Consider the following 21,914-nt stretch of genomic DNA (forward strand, 5'->3'; position numbering starts at 1 on the left):
TCCGGTCGATAGCCAAGCTAACGTTAGTTTAGCTAACAGCTAATTCGGCTAACTGCTAGCTGAGACAGCATGTAATAACTTTAAAAGACCCTCAAAATAAAACTTGAAAATAAACGTTGACATATATAACAGCTGTTACGTCAGTTCTACTTGTGCTCATTTAAAATACAATCACTCAATACTTGTCTTTATTGTTATTACTGTGAAATCTTAATTTAGCTGTAGCCTGCTTTTCCCATTACGTTTGAGTTAACGTTATTTTAGACTGAATCTAGCTGTCAGCTAGCGGTTAGCCGAATTAGCTGTTAGCTAAACTAACGTTAGCTTCCCGGTGGAGGCTAGCCATAGGCTAGCGTGGAACAGATCGTGCAGGTCGTATCCTCGGTAAAACAGTATTATCTTGCGCATGTGCAGAACGGATCGTGCAGGCAGAACGGATCGTGTACCGACAGAGAGGTCAGAGAGAATCGGACATTCAGACACTTATCACTCGTTCTAGTCTCTCTGCCATTTTTGTGAGTCGCTTCCGAAGCTTTTCAACGGTGTAGTACGACGTCCGCTGGGGGCGTATTGCCTATTACGGAGCGGATTTCAACTGCCAGTGTAAAGGCGGCGTTATTATAGGTGTACACGTGATTCAGGTACTCACCGATATGGTTTGTGAGACACAGCTTTGGAGCAACTTCGTTGATTCACAACACTACATAACGGGTTCTCACTCTGCGTGTGTTTCGCGCTGGATGACGGTCGTGCTGAGCGGTGCAGGTACAGAGGAGAAGTAGAAGAAGAGAAGAGGATGATACCATTTGCTAAGCGGGGATGTTTTCATTTTCATCCTTAACGCATACATTTTAAACCACAAACTACGGAGTATGTTTTGGACATTATTTAACCTTGTCAAAGACGAACAAAAATGTTAGAATAACAACATTTCTAACTCCAAGTTTTAGGGGTGCTGAGCTCCTTTTTAGGGGTGCTGAAGCACCCCTAAAAAGGGGCTAGCCTCGCCCTTGGTTACTAGTTACTTTAGTTACTCCACTACATTCATCTGTGCCAGCTTTAGTTACTAGTTACTTTAGTTACTCCACTACATTCATCTGTTACAGCTTTAGTTACTAGTTACTTTAGTTACTCCACAACATTCGTCTGTTACAGCTTTAGTTACTAGTTACTTTAGTTACTCCACTACATTCATCTGTTCCAGCTTTAGTTACTAGTTACTTTAGTTACTCCACTACATTCATCTGTTCCAGCTTTAGTTACTAGTTACTTTACACATTAAGATTCCTGCAGACAGAACACATGTAGTTTATAAATCTGATGTTTGATTCTAAAGTAAACTAGTCAACAATATAACAGCTACAAGTCACGCTGAGATGATTAGACCATTAAACACACAGCTGGTTGATCCTTTACACACAGAGTGTGTGTGTGTGTGTGTGTGTGTGTGTGTGTGTGTGTGTGTTTGGATCCTTTACATGTACTACAATGGTTTAATACAACAACTACATTCTCCTGATGATACTTACAGACTTTTACTGTAACAGAGTATTTTTGATTCCTAATAGAACATGCTCAAAAACACAAAAGCTGTGTTGGAAACCGTTACCTCATTCCCTCTGTGGTGTTTATTAAATAACAACCAAACAAGATTTCAGACACTCACTGAAAACACACCGTTGCGTGACTTGCGTCAGGAGATGACTCGTTGTTTGTGTGACGGAGGCATCATGTAAACACACTCAAACTAAAATACTTCTAATACGTCCCTGAAACAGACCGAGCCCTCAGGAGGACAGGAGAAGGTTGTATATATTATATTTGGTGCATGTTACATTTCCACTGTTTAGAAACTAAAGGCCTAATTTTCCTATTCAGTTTTTTGCAGGTGCTTCTGATTCTTCTTCTCCTCTGGGAAAACACGCCTGCGTTGCATTGTGGGATAGAAGACACAGGGTAACTTTAGCTTATAGCAGCTGGTAGCATGCAGCTAGTGACTCTAACTGCTGCTGAACATTAGTCCTGTAGGGTTACATTACAGCTTGGTTCTGGTTTAATACTGGACCAGTTTCACAGATTGTTGTTCCATCAGACAATCAGACACAGAAACATGGAGACAGAGAGTCCAGGTCTAAATCAACCCTGAAGTTACCCTTTAAAGTCTAAAACAACAAAGAAAAAAAGACCAAACATTCATTTAAAATATGGAAGGTGGTCGTCAATTCCCACTGTTATTTATGCTTTTTATTCAAACAAATCACACGTTTATTTACAAAAAACAAGGAGCATGTCTTTAGTTAGTAATTCTTTTATTTGATTAGATTAGATTCAACTTTATTGTCATTGTGCAGAGTACAAGTACAAAGACAATGAAATGCAGTACATCTTTTATTAGTTTCTTGTCACATTATCTCCATCTGGTGGTCGGATCAAGAACAACAGAGTTACACTGAGCTGGAACAGACTGCAGCAACTCAACAGTTAAATAATGTCACTTTAATAACTTTAATTATTCATATTTAATTATTTTCAGGACCTTCAAGCTTTTAATGAATCAAAATAAACAACTTAGTTGATGGTTTAAAACTAAAATAAACTTTGTAGTCAGATTAAAATGGGACTTTAATATTCAGATTATTATGTTTAATAATGGTGTATTTCCTGTATAGTGAATAGTATAGTATATAGTACATATTATATAGTATAGTATAGTGAGTGTTTGGGTCGTGCTGACATCAGCTGGAGACATTCAGGGAAATGAGGACAGAACAACAGATCAACACATCATCCTCCAGCTTTCTAAAGAAACTACTCATCTCTGACACCGACATGCTTCACCGTTGGGATGAAGGTTTACAGACTAGAGTTGTTGCCTAAACATAATTTAGTCTTTAATGAGCATTGTTTACTTGTTCTTCCTTCATGGTGCCGTTCTCAGATGCTCAGTCAGTTGATGTGTGTTCAGTTTGTCCGTTGGCAGTAAGTCATCGTTCCTGTCGTCTGTCAGCAGTCTGCAGATATCTCCTACTAGCCACGACATTTGTTGTTGAGGATGTTGAGAATCTTCTTCAGTTTGTTTTCCAGTTTGACCTCCATCATTTTCATTTTGGTGTCAATGGTGCTGATATCAGGAACAACTGGTATATCGACCACTGTAGCGTTGCCAATGGGGGTTATCTTTTCACATCTCTCACCATAGTAACCATCTGGACAGTCACACATCCATTCATTGGAGTCCAGCAGCCGCTTGCACGTTCCTCTGTAGCTACATGTTCCACTTTGGCAGACAGACTCCTTCACAGATTGATAGATGGAAATCTGTCCATAATATTGGCTATACCAAAAACATTTATTTTGGTGAAAGGGTGCAGGAGCCACGGCAAACTTTTCCCCCGAGGCAGCATGTGTCACTTTAACAATATCTCCAAAGGGAACAGGTTTCACTTCCTTACTGCCACGTGGTCGTCCTTGTGGTGGCACTTTAGCAGTATACATACAGGTTTGTGCTATGCTACTTTTACATGGTTTACTTGATTCAAAGCATTTATTAGCTGCTCTTCTAAAGTCATCATACGTTCTATCTGTTTTCAGAGTGTATCCCACGGCGACGGTGATCGTGTGCTCTATAATCTTAGTCAGATCATATAGTATGTAATTATGCGCCTGGTCTGTGTTGTACACCAGCACCACCCAGTTGTACCAGTTGTACTTCTTATCTAGAGCGTTTTTCACCTTATCAGCGATGGCTTGTTTGTTGTCAGCACTGAGTCCTTTCCTGATCTCCTTCACATCTTCCTTCACATACTGCATGTGGTTGTCCAGGCAGTAGTCCAGAGCTGATTTCTGAGCCTCATAGACGTTCTTGAACATCTGGGTGTGTTTGGCTTCTATACCTGATGAATCCAACCCGATCAGTTTCCAGTAGAACTGGTTCAGCACCATCCCCTGCCACATCAAACGACTGAAATAGACGTTATATTTGCCGATCTCTTGAAAGTCACATTTAAACTTCTTCCTCAGCAGTTCGTTGAGGTTTCCACTGAGAGATGTGTCTTTGACCGTCAGGTAATGGTAGAGGTTGGCCACACTGGCCTCAGTTCCTGTGTTCTCATAGTAGTTGACAAATATCTCTGCCAGTCGGAGTTTCTGCTCTTCATTTTGTACCAACTGACTCTTCTGAAGAAGTTCATTGAACTTCTTCCAGGTGTTGAGGATGCGGAGCTCGTCTTGAGAGTAGACGCTGGCGTAGTTAAACCATTCAACGTCTGTTGCCAGGTTGGAGATCTGGATGGAGAGCAAGTCCAGCTTTCTGTTCACTTCTTCAAACCCTTTCTTCACCTCGTTCAGCACCGGGTCATCCTGAGGGATGAAGATCAAGACCATGTTGACAACAGAGGCGACCAGACCTCCAACGCCAGGCGCCAATTTGGCGACGTTGGCGAGACTCTTCATCACACCTGTCAACTCTTTGGTTTTAGTCTTTTCAATCATTTCAAAAATGTCTTTGACAACAGTGAGGAAGCTGTTTCCCACTGCCAAAGATTTATCCACTTTCTCTCTGTTTTCAAAAGGCTGGTCTCTCTTCACCCTGTAGGGGGGTGAGACAATGGAGGATGTGGGGTCATGTGACTGAGCTGAAGATGTCGTCCAGTAGAGAAGAAGGATCAATGAAGCCAACAGCATGGAGGCAGACAGCCGAGGGAACGCCATGACTGCAACACAGACAACACAACATGGAATCATGTTCTAAACACTGCAAGTTCAAGACTCACAACCCCACCATCCCCAAACTTAGAGTTTGTTTTGTTTTTAATGTCTGCTGGTTGGTGCCTTTCCTGTTTCTCCTTTGGTTTGGAGCCCCAAATTTGTTCTGACTTGGCTCTTAAGCCACAACAAATAGGACCCACACACACAAACATGCACTGAGAGACACACACACACACACACACACACACACACACACACACACACACACACACACACACACACACACACACACACACAAACACGCACTGAGACATGCACACACACACACACACACACACACACACACACACACACACACACACACACACACACACACACACACACACACACACACACACACACACAGAGACACACACACACAGACACAGACACAGACACACACACACACACACACACACACACACACACACAGAGAGAGACACACACACACACACACACACACACACACACACACACAGAGACACACACACACACACACACACACACACACACACACACCCACACAAAAACGTGTTGATTTTCAATTTTGTCCCATGAGGACAACACAAAGGTTGATCATTCGTTTTTTGTTATGTGTACAACCTGCTATATCAGTATTAATTTAGGTTAAAATAGGTTGTAAACATACGCTATGTAAAAAAAAATACAAACTGAACAAATCAGTAAGATACTGTCCAAGAAAAAGAAAAAAACAGCTATATGATGCATTAGTTTTTAGATGCTTTAGTTAACTGGAGAATACTGTCAAAGTAATCAAAAAACAAAGGTAACAAGTAAAGGGTAACTTGGCCAAAAGTAACTAAATAAATCTGTCTGGAGCCGCAAAACATATTTGAGCTTTCTGCAGAAGTTCCGAAATGTCTCTCATTCACAGCCGGATACTTTTTTTTTTTAGATTATTTTTATGGGTATTTCCGCCTTTAATGATAGTACAGCTCAGACATGAAAGGGGGAAGACGACATGCAGGAAACCGTCACAGGTCGGACTCGAACCCTGGACCCTCTGCGTCAAGGAATTGACCTCAACATATGTGTGCCTGCTCTACCAACTGAGCTTACCGGCTACAACACAGCCAGATACTTTTAAGCAATTGAAACGTGTTTGTTCTGGAAATGTCTTTTTAATATGACTATTTTGTTGTTTCTCGCCTCAGATTAAAGTGCTTATATTATGCTCACTTTCAGCTCAGTAGAGAGACAACAGTAGAGAGTAGTATGAAGAGAGACAACAGCAGAGAATAATATGAAGAGAGACATCAGTAGAGAGTAGTATGTAGAGAGACAACAGTAGAGAGTAGTATGTAGAGAGACAACAGTAGAGAGTAGTACGTAGAGAGACATCAGTAGAGAGTAGTATGTAGAGAGACAACAGTAGAGAGTAGTATGTAGAGAGACAACAGTAGAGAGTAGTATGTAGAGAGACAACAGTAGAGAGTAGTATGTAGAGAGACAACAGTAGAGAGTAGTACGTAGAGAGACATCAGTAGAGAGTAGTATGTAGAGAGACAGCAGTAGAGAGTAGTATGAAGAGAGACATCAGTAGAGAGTAGTATGTAGAGAGACAACAGTAGAGAGTAGTATGTAGAGAGACAACAGTAGAGAGTAGTACGTAGAGAGACATCAGTAGAGAGTAGTATGTAGAGAGACAGCAGTAGAAAGTAGTATGAAGAGAGACAACAGTAGAGAATAATATGAAGATAGACATCAGTAGAGAGTAGTATGTAGAGAGACAGAGAGTAGTATGTAGAGAGACAACAGTAGAGAGTAGTATGTAGAAAGACAACGGTAGAGAGTAGTATGTAGAGAGACAACAGTAGAGAGTAGTATGTAGAGAGACAACGGTAGAGAGTAGTATGTAGAGAGACAACGGTAGAGAGTAGTATGTAGAGAGACAACGGTAGAGAGTAGTACCCCACCCACCATCTTTTCCTAAACCTAACTGTCCTGTTCCTGTGCTGCATGTCAGTTAAACATACGTCCCGACCCAGAGCCTCTAAATATGACGCTAACGGGGACTTTTTGCGTCAATAACAAACGCCACAGTCACCGGACCATGCGGCGCGATGGGAGTGAGAATGTGTTGATACAATACTAAAAGTAACAAAAAAACAGTTTGTACTGTATTTTACATTACAGTTTTTCTTGGTTGCTTTGACGCAGCAGTCAACTCAAACTCCACATTTTTCAAAACAGTTAACACACAGGCCCAAACACTGGCACTCATGGTCAAAATGACAAATTTTGTTTGCAAAAGGCTCTATCCGTGCCAAAACATTTAAAATATGCAACAAAAGAAAATGTTGCCTTCAAACAACACAACTTGCAAACAAGTGTATGAGCTCTTCCAATCAACCATTACACAGTGGACACCAACATACAAAATACAGCACTCAGTGGGAATCAGTGCACCATTGCTTGTCATTGTAGTCTATTACTGTACGTAGCTTTCATGCCAGTGACATTTGTTGATAAAGTTGCCTTCTTGCAAAGATTTGGATCCAGAATCAGAAATGCTTTGATGCAAATTTTATTGATTCCATTGATTCTTACTTTGAAACTGTGGCTGAAAACTGAAAATCTGTAAATATTCCACAAAATAAATGTAAACCAAAATAAAATCTATTAGAGTATAAGAAATAAAGAAAATAAAAATAAAATCTATTACAGTAAATTATAAACATCTATTACTATAGAGTATAAGAAATAGCCACTATTGATACTCAGGGCCCTATTTTAACAATCTGAAACACAAGTGTCAAACGCCAAACGCAAGTAGCTTTGTGGGCGGATCTCGGGCGGGTTGCTATTATACCGGCAGGATAAATGACTCTTGCACCCGACGCAAATCTAAAATGGGTTGGTCTGAAGTAGCTACATTAGTCATCGGTGTGGTTTGGGTGTAACGTGCAATAAACCAATGAGAGCGCTATCTCACATTCCCTTTAAAAGCAGGCGTGCTTGTTCCATGGCAGATTGCTATTATAATGACAAATTTGCTAGGCGCACACTCTTAATACATCCATGGGGGCACGCCAGGAGCCGTTCACAGCCGAGGAGACCGACGTTTGCTATTGATTTTTCTTTTTGACAAAATGTAAATAAAGAAATGTCACAAAAACATACTTTCTGATGTTTTGAGATCACTCTCACTGAATCACGAGGTTATGAATGCATGGTGATATTTTTACAATGTAGTCTAACATTAGACCGAGATGACCTCAGTATAGACGATGCAGCTCTTCTGTCTCTCCTCTCCCGTGCTGCTGCTGCTGCTGCTGGGGCATTTGGGTTCAGTGGCATCGGCACATGCAGTTCAACATCACATCTTCTTAAGTCCTCTAATATTTCCTCATTTATGTCATCAACACATCCATGATTCATGGAAATGTTGTGTAAAACATGTAATTTTTTCCTTGTATTTATGTATGGTTTGCAAAAATGGGAACTGCTGGGTCCGTGAGATGAGAGAAGCAAAGTGTATGCGCGGTGTGCACACTCTACATTGCCGCCAAGCATGCGTCCTTAAAATAGCATCTGAATAACGAATGACTTTAGAATAGGTTTTTTTGTGGTCTGTGGCGGAATTGTTTTCTGAAACTGCAAAATAGCACTAGGGAACGTTTGCGCCGGAACACACCTCCTCTTTTTGCTGAACCGCCCCCAAGAGCACAGATTCATTCCCTAATTTACCGACGTGAGTCTGTGGATGGAAAAGTCCGCTGTGCGTCTGGTGCAAAATAGGAATGATACATGCGTCGGTGTACAAAGTCAATTGCGCTGGGTGCAAGTTAGGGCCCTCAGTCTCTTCTGTCTTAGACCTCTTCCATCCATGTTGGCAAAGAACAACACAGACGCTGCACCTTTAAGGCCTGCAGACTGACTTGCAATTGAAAATTTGTGTGAAGGAGTGTCAAACAGGTGCTTCAGTGATTTCATACTGATGGAGGTAGTTTCTAATAGTTAGGAACAGATGGTTTCTGTTTGGTTACCATAGCTAAAACAATGGAGTTTGGACTGCTTGAAAGACATCCGTATTAACTGTTGTGCAAAAGGGTGGGGAAAATGCATCAATCCAATGAGAAAGAGTTAACACATTTGCAAAAGGTGTCTTCTGCTCTGCTGAGACAGTGCTGATGAAAACCGAGTGGATCCCAGTTTTTTTAAAATGCCCATATTATGAAAAAATCACTTTTTCTGGGATTTGGGGTGTTATTTTGTGTCTCTGGTGCTTCCACACTCATACAAACTTTAAAAAAAATCCCTCCATGCTGTTTAGAGTGAGATACGGTTTCTGAATGTGTCCTGCCTTCAGTCTCTGGGTGAGCTGTTCAAAATTGGCACGACTTGTGACGTCAGAAGCCGAAACGAGCAGGCTAACCACAACATTAGCTCGTAGCGTTAGCATGCTAATGCTAACGCTACCTCGTTCTCAATAGCAAAGCACTGCTACAACACACACAAGTTCACCATAATCTACAAAAGAACTACTTCCATGTGCGCCCTCATTTAGAAGTCTCCCAGCTAATCCTGCCTTGTAACTGACCGAAGTTGTAGAAACAGCCTTTCTTTTACTGTCTATGGAGCTAGCTAGCTGACATGATCTACATCTGAGCTACTGGGCATGTGCAGTGCAATCAAAGCTAGTACAGAAGAAGAAGAAGAAAAGAGGTCTCACTCTGTAGCTAAAACAGAGACCAGCTGAAAAGAGGATCTGCAGCAGTGAGAGAGAGCACTGCAGTACAACAAAAATATGGTGTTTTTTGAAAATTAAACCATGTAAACCTATTCTGGTACAACCTTAAAATACAATTATGAACCTGAAAATGAGCATAAAATGGCTGCTTTAAGCAGGTCAAAGCAATCAAAAACTGTAACACTACAAAACTTGAAATTTAGCGACAGTAAGACAATGTTAATTTTACAGTATTATAAATTACAGTATTCATTTTCCATTTTTTTCAGGAAAATGTGTTATATTATCTGTGTTGGTTAAAGCAAGAGAGAGTGCAGACCTGAAGAGAGGCTCAGAGAGCTGGACACTGGACCAGAAACGTCTGCCTGCTGTGATTGGTCGGCTGGCTGGATGGTTGCTGGATGTGATGGCGGTCTCTGACGACAGTCTGCAGGTTGTTGAGTCTCGGAGGAAGCCCCTGATCTCTGAGCCTGACAGGACAGAAGCAGTCATTTTTAAAGGAAGCTGATTGGCCACACCTTCTGACAGGTGGAGCTGAGGACACAGAGGTTTACCATGTAGGGACAACTCTCTGATACACCGCTGATAAACAAATCAGCACTTCTTAGGAAACACTTGTGCAAGACAGATGATATGTGGGTTGAGACATAATGTTAGTGTGAGGACAGGGCGGTTCCCCTCCTCTATTCTTCCCCTTCGGCCTGTACTCTTCTTTGCAGAAATCTCCTAAAATTATTAATAATGTTGGTATTTTTCCAGTTTATAAACAGCTGTCTCTCAACTGCACACCTGTGACTGTTTTAAAAAGACTTTTTGGGTATTGGCCTTTCGTTTAAACAGAATAAGCACGCAGAATCTCATCAACAGACCCAAACAGAATCTTTTTTACAGTTTTCAGCGGTGATCCAGAATGAAAATGTGCAGAGCTTAGCAGACTGTTTTTCGGTTGCAACACATTCTCTCTCCTATCACGTCAAAAAGCGACACTAGACAACAGTAACACTATAACAATGTTATTGACGCGCTTGTTCAGGGACAATTCGGGACAGTTAGGTTAAGGAAAAGATGGTGGGTGGGGTTACGAAATGTACGTTTCAGTGACACGTGGGACATGAACCCCAGTCTCCTGGGTGAAAGACTGTGTTGTTTGACCCATCCACCCCCCCCAATCTGCCCCAGTCTTTCATACTACTCTCTACCGTTGGGAGAAGCCTCCAGCTTTTAATAAATTCCACTCCTTTGGTGATTTTCTCCAGTATCCGCAAGTCATTGTGGGACGTCAAGATGTCATCCACATAACTATCTTCTACCACAACTCTGTGCTCCTCAATCATGGCTGCAAACTGGGGCAAGTTGGCTGTTTCTCTCATAGCCACCTGGGCGATACAACCAGCAGGTTTATCGCCAATGTTGACCTTGACGACAGCAAAGACTTCAATTACCTCCTCAGGGTTGTCTCTCCAGAGGAATCGATGGAGGTGTACTTCTTTGTCTTCTAGCCAGACAGAGTTGTACATTTTTTTTCACATCGCCCAGGGCGGTGTACAACCCAGTCCTGAATCTTAGAAGCACGCCCCTTATCTGATTTAGGATGTCAGGACCCTTGTACAGTAGGTCATTCAAACTTATTCCCATGCATTCTTGGCTACTGTTCCAGATAATTCTTACAGAAGTAGTGGTTGAGTTAGGATTAGGAGCAACTAAATGACTGATATACCACTTAGGTCCCTTCCAGCTATCGATTTCCTCTTGGGTAAATTTAACAGCAGCCCCTCTTGAGACCATATCGTGGATTTGCTCTCTGTACGCAGCCTTCCATTCCGGCTCCCTCTCCAGTCGTTTCTCAGTGTTTAAAAAGCTAGCTTCCACTGCACGTCGATTGTCAGGCAGTGTTGCGGGGTCTCCTTTCCACGGGTAAGCTGCGTCCCAGTGAGGGGATTCGCTATGCTTGTCCGCTTGCACGTAGGTGAGACATTCCTTTATCTTCTCCAAGTCTCTTTCCTCTCCTAGGGTCATTTCCTTGCCCCCAGGGGGCACCTACCGCATCTACAGCCACCACATTGAGGATCACAGGCGGCGCCAATACTGTCCCACTTGAACCATTCAAAGACTTCTTTGTTGGTAGTTGCAGTGTTTCGGAGGATTGCGTCTTCTCCTTCCACCAAGACTTCACTGGGTCCTTCCGTCTCCACGAGAATCTCTTTGTACGCCCTTGAAGCTGTTCTCATTGACCTCGCGAAATGTGTTTCAGACCTGTGCACTACTAGGTCTATCACTTCAAAGAGGTCAGGATGCGTTCCACCAACAGTCTTCCCATGGGGGCCATCCCAGAGGATGAGGTCTCCCACTACTTTGACTGGCTGTGGGACCAGGCGACCCTCCCTGTGGTTTTCGGGACGGACCAAGTCCTTGAGTGGAACGTTTGGGAAGAACGTCTGCAGTTGCTGTGGCGTGACAGCTTGGTTCACCTTCGCAACATCTTCCAAGGCGTAACAAAGGAGTTTGTGCTCTGCTATTGTACCTTTAGGAGTTTTTACTCTCAGCCTCAGGGTATACTTCTTGGTAGTAATGGTTTTCTCCATCCCTCCAACACCTTGGACAATCAACTTAATGTTCTCACCATTTAGCTTGAGACACTCTGCTGCTTTATTAGTGATATAATTAGTATCTGAAGCGAGATCAATCAACGTACCAACTAGCTGGCCAGAGTTTGTCGTCACATCCAACAGCATCATTATGACAGGACACTCTTTTGGCTCACAACCAGTGCTAGCACACACTTTTGTCGTGATCTTCTTTGAAAAGGCTTCCTTGAACTCTGCTCGCAGCTCTGGAGAAAGTTTGGCAAGGAGCTCCTCGTGTTTGTTGGTTAGTCCAAGCCCCCTTTTCCCCAATTTTGAATTGCTCTGCTCTCCGCTCTTTTCCTCTTTCTTCTTGATCTGTGGCTTTGGACAGAGCAAGTAATTGTGGAAGAAGAGCCCTCTTTCTGACAGTCATCCTTTGAGCATAGATACTTTTGTGTGCAGCCACCGTCGTCACCATGAAGGCGCAAGCACTTAAAGCATGCTCCTGCACTCCTAAGCTGAGCCTTCTTGCCTGTCAGATTGAGCTTCTTGAAGACTTTGCATGCGAACAGCCTACCTCCATGCTTGTTGTCTCCATGTCTCCAAGCTTGGTTGAGAGCCCTTTTGGGTGTTTCCTGACGTGGCTCTGGTGAATGCCCTCCTTTCCTTTTTCTTTTCGCTTGACCTCTCAGTATTGTCCGCCGGGCTAGGCTGTAGCTGGTCTAGCTCCTTGAGAATGTCCTCCTGCTTTTTCAAGTACTGCAGTAGACAGTTGAAGTGATTGCGTGGTGAAAACCCGCTTCCAGGGTCATTTTTGTGTGTTAACCACTTTTCTTTCAGGGAGTCAGGAAGCTTACTTTCAATCGACTGCACAACGACTCAGTTCTTTACAGCGTCTTCCTCCCCTAAGACTTGTAGGTCACGAAGATCTCTCTCCACGGCTTCAATCAGTTCGATTGTCTTCCTTGGATTGTTTCCTTTGATGGGGAAAAGTCCTTGCACTTCTTGTGCAATCAGCAGCACTATTTTCGGCTTATTTCCGTACTTGTTGTCCAGGAGCCTGAACACGTCGGCGGCGGATCCACAGCTGGACAAAACAAGGTCCCTCTTGACATTTTCATCTAGGCTGCCCAAGAGATGGAATTTCCTCACATTTTCCAATCCATGAGGGTTTCCCAGACGTTGCAAGTCCTCCCATTCAGCTTTCCAGCGGTAGTAATCCCTCATATTACCAGCAAACATGGGCAAGCGTGCACGTTCTAGGCTGATCTGGGGCCTGTAGTTGTAAGCCCCAACTAGCTCCTCCTGCTCCACAATCCTCTCTTTTCCCAGCTTCTCTTCGTCGTCGGATTGAGAACCGCCTTGCCATGCCCACTCATCCCACAGTTTTTTACGCCGTTTCTTCAACTTCCGGATCTGGTCTTTTGACTCTGTTACCTTGGACCGAGGGATCAAGTCTTTCCACTTATCCAATCCTCGTTCGAGGTTGTAGACCTGCCATTCCAGGTTCCTATGAATCAGTTCACGTTCCCTCCTGGTCATATGCTGGTGGTGGGTTGCCTCAGCCTGGTCCATGGCTGATCCAGCCTCTTTAGCGAGGGTGGTAATTTCCTCCTCAGCGAACCTTGTCCAGAAGCTGATCAGGATGATTTGTTCAGTTTCATCAAACTTACAGTCACATTCTGCTGTTTTCCCGTCAATGTTTTCCGCCTTCTTTTTGACTTCATCGTCATCCACTTCTCTCAGGGCCGTGGCATACTCAAACCCTGCATCTCTTACTCTGGAGTGATCCACTTTAAAGTTCCTCCACTCACTTCTCATTTCACTTTCCCCCAGTGCACTAACTCTGGAGGCAAGGTAATTGGCTCTTTTAGTGAACGCAGTCTGGGCTGCTGACCGCTTCTGTTTTAGCCTCTCCAGCTCCTCCTTTGTTGCTGCCATCTTGCCAACTCTTGTGTTTTCCGCCAACTGGGTTTAAGTAATCCTTTAACTGTAGACTCTATCCTCTTCTTGGCTTTCACTCAGTAATGATTATGCCTAGTAAGTCAACAGATGAGCAGACAGCTTTATGGGTGGACTGTTAACTTATCAGAAGTTAGTCTCATGACGAATTTTCTAGTCTTTGCATTATCCATGTACAAGGAGAACCATGGTTTATGACTTCGGATTTTCCATTATTTAGCCCTACGAAAAGGCTTACCAGGAAGCACACCATGTCATGACTCGTGTTTGTCCTTAAGTTTATTTTAAATTAAATGACCACAGGTCATAAACCTGAAATACAACAAACAAATAATGACAATGTATTATTCAAATATACCATGTAAACATATTATTCAAATAATATAATATAATGTAAATAATGAAATCAAAGAAGCCTGCAACACCATCAAAATGTGGCAAATCTGGCTTAAAACAACATTGACTACATCACCCAGAATGCCTAGCGCCAGAGGAGCATGCGCACAGTGACTCTGCCGCAGTGTTGCCAAATTAGCAACTTTGTCGCTAGATTTAGCGACTTTTCAGACCCCCTTGGCGACTTTTTTTTAAAAAAGCGACTAGCGACAAATCTGGCAACTTTCTGTAGAAAAGTCACCAGTATTGTCCAGCGAGCATGCAAGGTATTTCTCTCCTGTAGCCGCCAAAACAGTCTTCTGTTCTGTGACAGAGGAGCAGCCTCTCCCCTCTCTCCTCATGTGCAGCAGCACTGAGCACAGTGCGCAGGTAGTTAGAAGGGGAGGGGGACAGGGTGTGCGGGTGCTGGTGTAGGTAGGACAGACAGCAGGACGCGACAGGAGAAAGATGCCGCTGAGCTGGCCTGGATCTGGGCAAGCCAGCCTTCTTTGAGAATTCTTTATCGATCTTTTTCCCTCCCTTTGTAGAATTTCATTTTTTTAATTCAAAGATAGGCTGCCTAAGTAATAATTATGAGGTAAAATAAATTCCTGTATTGAATTTGTGATTATTTGGCTCAAGAGTTATATTTCTTTCTATCTACCTTGCTGACACAACCACTAAGCTTTATACAAATGATTGCGTAATGATGTCAAAAATATGCAAATGAGCGTATGACGTCATCTAGCGACTTTTAGCGACTTTTGGAGCTGGTGCTAGCGACTTTCATTGGAAAAGAGTTGGCAACACTGCTCTGCCGTCACTAGTTGCTATGGACGCTGTCACAGGACACAGAACCCATGCCACCATGTGCCTCGTGCAAAGGATTCACACACGCACAAACGCAACATAACGCGGCGCTCCACCATGGATTACCGAACCAAACCACTGCCATCACCACCGCCACCAGAAACCAGCAGTGCTCCGAACAATCAGCACAACGCAAACGGCTAATGATAGCCTAATACTATACAGCATCCGGTTCGCTGAGCAACCGCACCTTGCGAGCTACAAGTTACTCTCGGCCGACTAACACTGACACAGTGAGGTAAACGTTCAGTGCTCAAACATATAAGTGACTTAAACATTATTACTAGACTGCGTGAGTAGTTAGCAGTTACATACCAACGGGCTGTGTGCTCCTGATGATGGTCTGGGTGAAATGATTACCAGGTGCCATAATTAAAGTTTCTAATGAAGCTGCGCATGCGCACATAACGTAACATATCTCAGCATATGAAACTTAAAGAAATCACTCGTTCCCATTTTAACTGAACACATCAGACCCATTTGCTTCTCTCTCTTTTTTTTTTTTTTCTTTATTCTCTTTTCATGAGTGAGTTAAAGGTCTCAACCCATTCTACTCTCTACGGTGTATGTGTGTCTGTGTGTATGAGTGTGTGTGTGTGTGTCTTTCTGTGTGTGTCTCTGTGATGTATGTGTGTGTGTGTCTTTGTGTGTGTGTGTGTGTGTGTGTGTGTGTGTGTGTTTGTGTGTGTGTGTGTCTGTGTGTGTGTGTGTGTGTGATGTATATGTGTGTGTGTGTGTCTGTGTGTGTCTCTGTGATGGGTGTGTGTGTGTGTGTGTGTGTGTGTGTGTCTCTGTGATGTGTGTGTCTCTGTGTGTGTCCTAAAAACTTCTTAGGAAACACTTGTGCAAGACAGATGATATGTGGGTTGAGACATAAGGTTAGTGTGAGGACAGGGCAGTTCCCCTTCTCTATTCTTCCCCTTCGGTCTGTACTCTTCTTTGCAGAAATCTCCTAAACTTATTAATAATGTTGGTAATTTTCCAGTTTATGAACAGCTATCTTAAAAAGACTTCCTTTTTTGGGGGTTTTGACCTTTCATTTAAACAGAAAAAGCACACAGAATGTCATCAACAGACCCAAACAGAATCTTTTTTACAGTTGTCAGCGGTGATCCAGAATGAAAATCTGCAGAGCTTAGCGGACTGTTTTTCGGTTGCAACACATTCTCACTCCTATCACTACGGTTGTCTCTCTACATACTACTCTCTACTGTTGTCTCTCTACATACTACTCTCTACCATTGTCTCTCTACATACTACTCTCTACTGTTGTCTCTCTACATAGTACTCTCTACTGTTGTCTCTCTACATACTACTCTCTACGGTTGACTCTCTACATACTACTCTCTACTGTTGTCTCTCTACATACTACTCTCTACTTTTGTCTCTCTACATACTACTCTCTACTTTTGGCTCTCTACATACTACTCTCTACCATTGTCTCTCTACATACTAATCTCTACCGTTGGCTCTCTACATACTACCCTCTACTGTTGTCTCTCTACATACTACTCTCTACGGTTGTCTCTCTACATACTACTCTCTACCATTGTCTCTCTACATACTACTCTCTACGGTTGTCTCTCTACATACTACTCTCTACCATTGTCTCTCTACATACTACTCTCTACTTTTGTCTCTCTACATACTACTCTCTACCGTTGTCTCTCTACATACTATTCTCAAACATTGTCTTTCTACATACTACTCTCTACTGCTGTCTCTCTACATACTACTCTCTACAGCTGTGTCTCTACATACAACTCTCTACTACCGTTGTCTCTGTACATAGTACGCACTACCACTGTCTCTCTACATATTACTCTCTACTGTTGTCTCTCTACATGCTACTCTCTACTGTTGTCTTTCTACATACTACTCTCAACTGCTGTCTCTCTACACACTACTCTCTACTGTTGTTTCTCGACACAGTACTCTCTATTGATTTCTCTACATACTACTCTCTACTGTTGTCTCTCTACATACTACTCTCTACCGTTGTCTCTCTTCATACTACTCTCTACTGTTGTCTCTCTACATACTACTCTCTACTGCTGTCTCTCTACATACTACTCTCTACTGCTGTATCGCTACATACTACTCTCTACAGCTGTCTCTCTACATACTACTCTCTACTACCGTTGTCTCTGTACATAATACGCTCTACCGCTGTCTCTCTACATACTACTCTCTACTGTTGTCTCTCTACATACTACTCTCTACTGTTGTCTCTCTACATACTACTCTCTACTGTTGTCTTTCTACATACTACTCTCTACTGCTGTCTCTCTACATACTACTCTCTACTGTTGTATCTCTACATACTACTCTCTATTGCCTTCTCTCTACATTTTACTCTCTACTGATGTCTCTCTACATACTACTCTGTACTGTTGTCTCTCTACATAATACTCTCTACTACCGTTGTCTCTGTACATAGTAGGCTCTACCACTGTCTCTCTACATACTACTCTCTACTACCGTTGTCTCTGTACATAGTAGGCTCTACCACTGTCTCTCTACATACTACTCTCTACTGCTGTGTCTCTACATACTATTCTCTACTGCTGTATCTCTACATACTACTCTCTGCTGCTGTTCGCTACATACTACTCTCTACAGCTGTGTCCTACATACTACTCTCTACTACCGTTGTCTCTGTACATAGTACGCTCTACCACTGTCTCTCTACATACTACTCTCTACTGTTGTCTCTCTACATACTACTCTCTACTGTTGTCTCTCTACATACTACTCTACTGTTGTCTTTCTACATACTACTCTCTACTGCTGTCTCTCTACATACTACTCTCTACTGTTGTATCTCTACATACTACTCTCTACGGTTGTCTCTCTACATACTACTCTCTACTGTTGTCTCTCTACATACTACTCTCTACTGTTGTTTCTCTACATACTACTCTCTACTGTTGTCTTTCTACATACTACTCTCTACTGCTGTCTCTCTACATACTACTTTGTACTGTTGTCTCTCTACATACTACTCTCTACTACCGTTGTCTCTGTACATAGTACGCTCTACCACTGTCTCTCTACATACTACTCTCTACTGCTGTATCTCTACATACTATGTTGCAACACATTCTCACTCCTATCGCGTCAAAAAGCGACGCTAGGTCAGGGGCCTTTGGCGTTTGTTATTGACGCAAGAAGTCTCCTTTGCTGTCATATTTAGACACGCTTGTTCAGGGACAGTACGGGACAGTTAGGTTTAGGAAAAGATGGTGGGTGGGGTAAAAAAATGTACGTTTCAGTGACACGCGGGACATGAACCCTGGTCTCCTGGGTGAAAGTCCTGTGTTATTTGACCCATCCATCCCCCAACCTGCCAAGGTCTTTCATACTACTCTCTACCATTGTCTCTCGACATATTACTCTCTATTGTTGTCTCTCTACATACTACTCTCTACTGCTGTATCGCTACATACTACTCTACCGTTGTCTCTCGACATACTACTCTCTGCTGTTGTCTCTCTACATACTACTACAAACTGCTGTCTCTCTACATACTACTCTCTATTGTTGTCTCTTACATTCTACTCTCTACTGCTGTCTCTCTACATACTACTCTCTACTGCTGTCTCTCTACATACTACTCTCTACTGATGTCTCTTTACATACTACTCTCCAAAGTTGTCTCTCTACATACTACTCTCTACTGTTGTCTCTCTACACACTACTCTCTTCTGTTGTTTCTCTACACAGTACTCTCTACTGATGTCTGTACATACTACTCTCTACTGCTGTATCTCTACATACTACTCTCTACAGCTGTCTCTCTACATACTACTCTCTACTACTGTTGTCTCTGTACATAGTACGCTCTACCGCTGTCTCTCTACATACTACTCTCTACTGTTGTCTCTCTACATACTACTCTCTACTGTTGTCTCTCTACATACTACTCTCTACTGTTGTCTTTCTACATACTACTCTCTACTGCTGTCTCTCTACATACTACTCTCTACTGTTGTATCTCTACATACTACTCTCTATTGCCATCTCTCTACATTTTACTCTCTACTGCTGTATCTCTACATACTACTCTCTACAACTGTCTCTCTACATACTACTCTACTACCGTTGTCTCTGTACATAGTACGCTCTACCACTGTCTCTCTACATACTACTCTCTACTGCTGTGTCAATACATACTACTCTCTACTGCTGTATCTCTACATACTACTCTCTGCTGCTGTTCGCTACATACTACTCTCTACAGCTGTGTCTCTACATACTACTCTCTACTACCGTTGTCTCTGTACATAGTACACTCTACCACTGTCTCTCTAAGTACTACTCTCTACTGTTGTCTCTCTACATACTACTCTCTACTGTTGTCTCTCTACATACTACTCTCTACTGTTGTATCTCTACATACTACTCTCTATTGCTGTCTCTCTACATTTTACTCTCTACTGATGTCTATACTACTCTGTACTGTTGTCTCTCTACATTCTACTCTCTACTGTTGTCTCTCTACACACTACTCTCTACGGTGTGTGTGTGTCTCTGTGATGTATGTGTGTGTGTGTTTGTCTTTTTGTGTGTTTGTGTGTCTCTGTGATGTGTGTGTGTGTCTGTCTGTGTGTCTGTGTCTCTCTCTGCGTGTGTGTGTGTGTGCGTGTATCTCTGTGTGTGCGTCTGTGTGTCCTAAGCACTTCTTAGGAAACACTTGTGCAAGACAGATCATATGTGGGTTGAGACATAACGTTAGTGTGAGGACAGGGCGGTTCCCCTTCTCTATTCTTCCCCTTCGGCCTGTACTCTTCTTTGCAGAAATATCCTAAAATTGTTAATAATGTTTGTAATTTTCCAGTTTCTGAACAGCTGGCTCTCAACTGCAAACCTTTCACTGTTTTAAAAAGACTTCCTTTTTTGGGTTTTGACCTTTCGTTTAAACAGAAGCACACAGAGTCTTATCAACAGACCCAAACAGAATCTTTTTTTTACAGTTTTCAGCAGTGATCCAGAATGAAAATGTGCAGTGCTTAGCAGACTGTTTTTCGGTTGCAACACATTCTCACTCCTATCGCGTCAAAAAGCGACGCTAGGTCAGGGGCCTTTGGCGTTTTTTATTGACGCAAAAAGTCTCCTTTGCTGTCATATTTAGACACGCTTGTTCAGGGACAGTACGGGACAGTTAGGTTTAGGAAAAGATGGTGGGTGGGGTAAAAAAATGTACGTTTCAGTGACACGCGGGACATGAACCCTGGTCTCCTGGGTGAAAGTCCTGTGTTATTTGACCCATCCATCCCCCAACCTGCCTCGGTCTTTCATACTACTCTCTACCATTGTCTCTCGACATATTACTCTCTATTGTTGTCTCTCTACATACTACTCTCTACTGCTGTATCGCTACATACTACTCTACCGTTGTCTCTCGACATACTACTCTCTGCTGTTGTCTCTCTACATACTACTACAAACTGCTGTCTCTCTACATACTACTCTCTATTGTTGTCTCTTACATTCTACTCTCTACTGCTGTCTCTCTACATACTACTCTCTACTGCTGTCTCTCTACATACTACTCTCTACTGATGTCTCTTTACATACTACTCTCCAAAGTTGTCTCTCTACATACTACTCTCTACTGTTGTCTCTCTACACACTACTCTCTTCTGTTGTTTCTCTACACAGTACTCTCTACTGATGTCTGTACATACTACTCTCTACTGGTGTCTCTCTGCATACTACTCTATACTGGTGTCTCTCTGCATACTACACTCTACCGATGTCTCTCTACATACTACTCTCTACTACCGTTGTCTCTCTACATACTACTCTCTACTGCTGTCTCTCTACATACTACTCTCTACTGCTGTATCGCTACATACTACTCTCTACAGCTGTCTCTCTACATACTACTCTCTACTACCGTTGTCTCTGTACATAGTACGCTCTACCGCTGTCTCTCTACATACTACTCTCTACTGTTGTCTTTCTACATACTACTCTCTACTGCTGTCTCTCTACATACTACTCTCTACTGTTGTATCTCTACAAACTACTCTCTATTGCCTTCTCTCTACATTTTACTCTCTACTGATGTCTCTCTACATACTACACTGTACTGTTGTCTCTCTACATACTACTCCCTACTACCGTTGTCTCTGTACATAGTACGCTCTACCACTGTCTCTCTACATACTACTCTCTACTGCTGTATCTCTACATACTACTCTCTACAGCTGTCTCTCTACATACTACTCTCTACTACTGTTGTCTCTGTACATAGTACGCTCTACCGCTGTCTCTCTACATACTACTCTCTACTGTTGTATCTCTACATACTACTCTCTACTGCTGTCTCTCTACATACTACTCTCTACTGATGTCTCTTTACATACTACTCTCCACAGTTGTCTCTCTACATACTACTCTCTACTGTTGTCTCTCTACACACTACTCCCTTCTGTTGTTTCTCTACACAGTACTCTCTACTGATGTCTGTACATACTACTCTCTACTGGTGTTTCTCTGCATACTACTCTATACTGGTGTCTCTCTGCATACTACACTCTACCGATGTCTCTCTACATACTACTCTCTACTACCGTTGGCGCTCTACATACTACTCTCTACTGCTGTCTCTCTACATACTACTCTCTACTGCTGTATCTCTACATACTACTCTCTACAGCTGTCTCTCTACATAC

General features: G+C 42.6%; 1 protein-coding gene and 1 pseudogene across 3 annotated transcripts in view; one reads left to right on the plus strand and one right to left on the minus strand.

Moving 5' to 3' along the window:
* Nucleotides 1-21,914, plus strand: part of LOC116062301 — a 1,036,964-nt pseudogene that overhangs the window by 914,834 nt on the left and 100,216 nt on the right.
* Nucleotides 2,303-21,914, minus strand: part of LOC116062299 (cephalotoxin-like protein) — a 1,100,540-nt gene continuing 1,080,928 nt past the window's right edge. For 2 of the 3 annotated variants that reach the window (XM_035996649.1, XM_035996648.1), the window contains exons 2-3: nt 2,537-4,712; nt 2,303-2,473 (exon numbers count right to left, since the gene is read on the minus strand). In XM_035996649.1, the coding sequence (XP_035852542.1) occupies nt 3,028-4,710 (1,683 nt within the window). In that variant the 5' untranslated portion in view covers nt 4,711-4,712 and the 3' untranslated portion in view covers nt 2,303-2,473; nt 2,537-3,027. Of the gene's footprint in view, nt 2,474-2,536; nt 4,713-9,779; nt 10,072-21,914 lie in introns of those variants that run through there. The other variant, XM_031316965.2, reaches the window with a different exon arrangement.

The sequence above is a fragment of the Sander lucioperca genome, chromosome 21, assembly GCF_008315115.2.
Source record: "Sander lucioperca isolate FBNREF2018 chromosome 21, SLUC_FBN_1.2, whole genome shotgun sequence".
Classification (NCBI taxonomy): Eukaryota; Metazoa; Chordata; class Actinopteri; order Perciformes; family Percidae; genus Sander; species Sander lucioperca.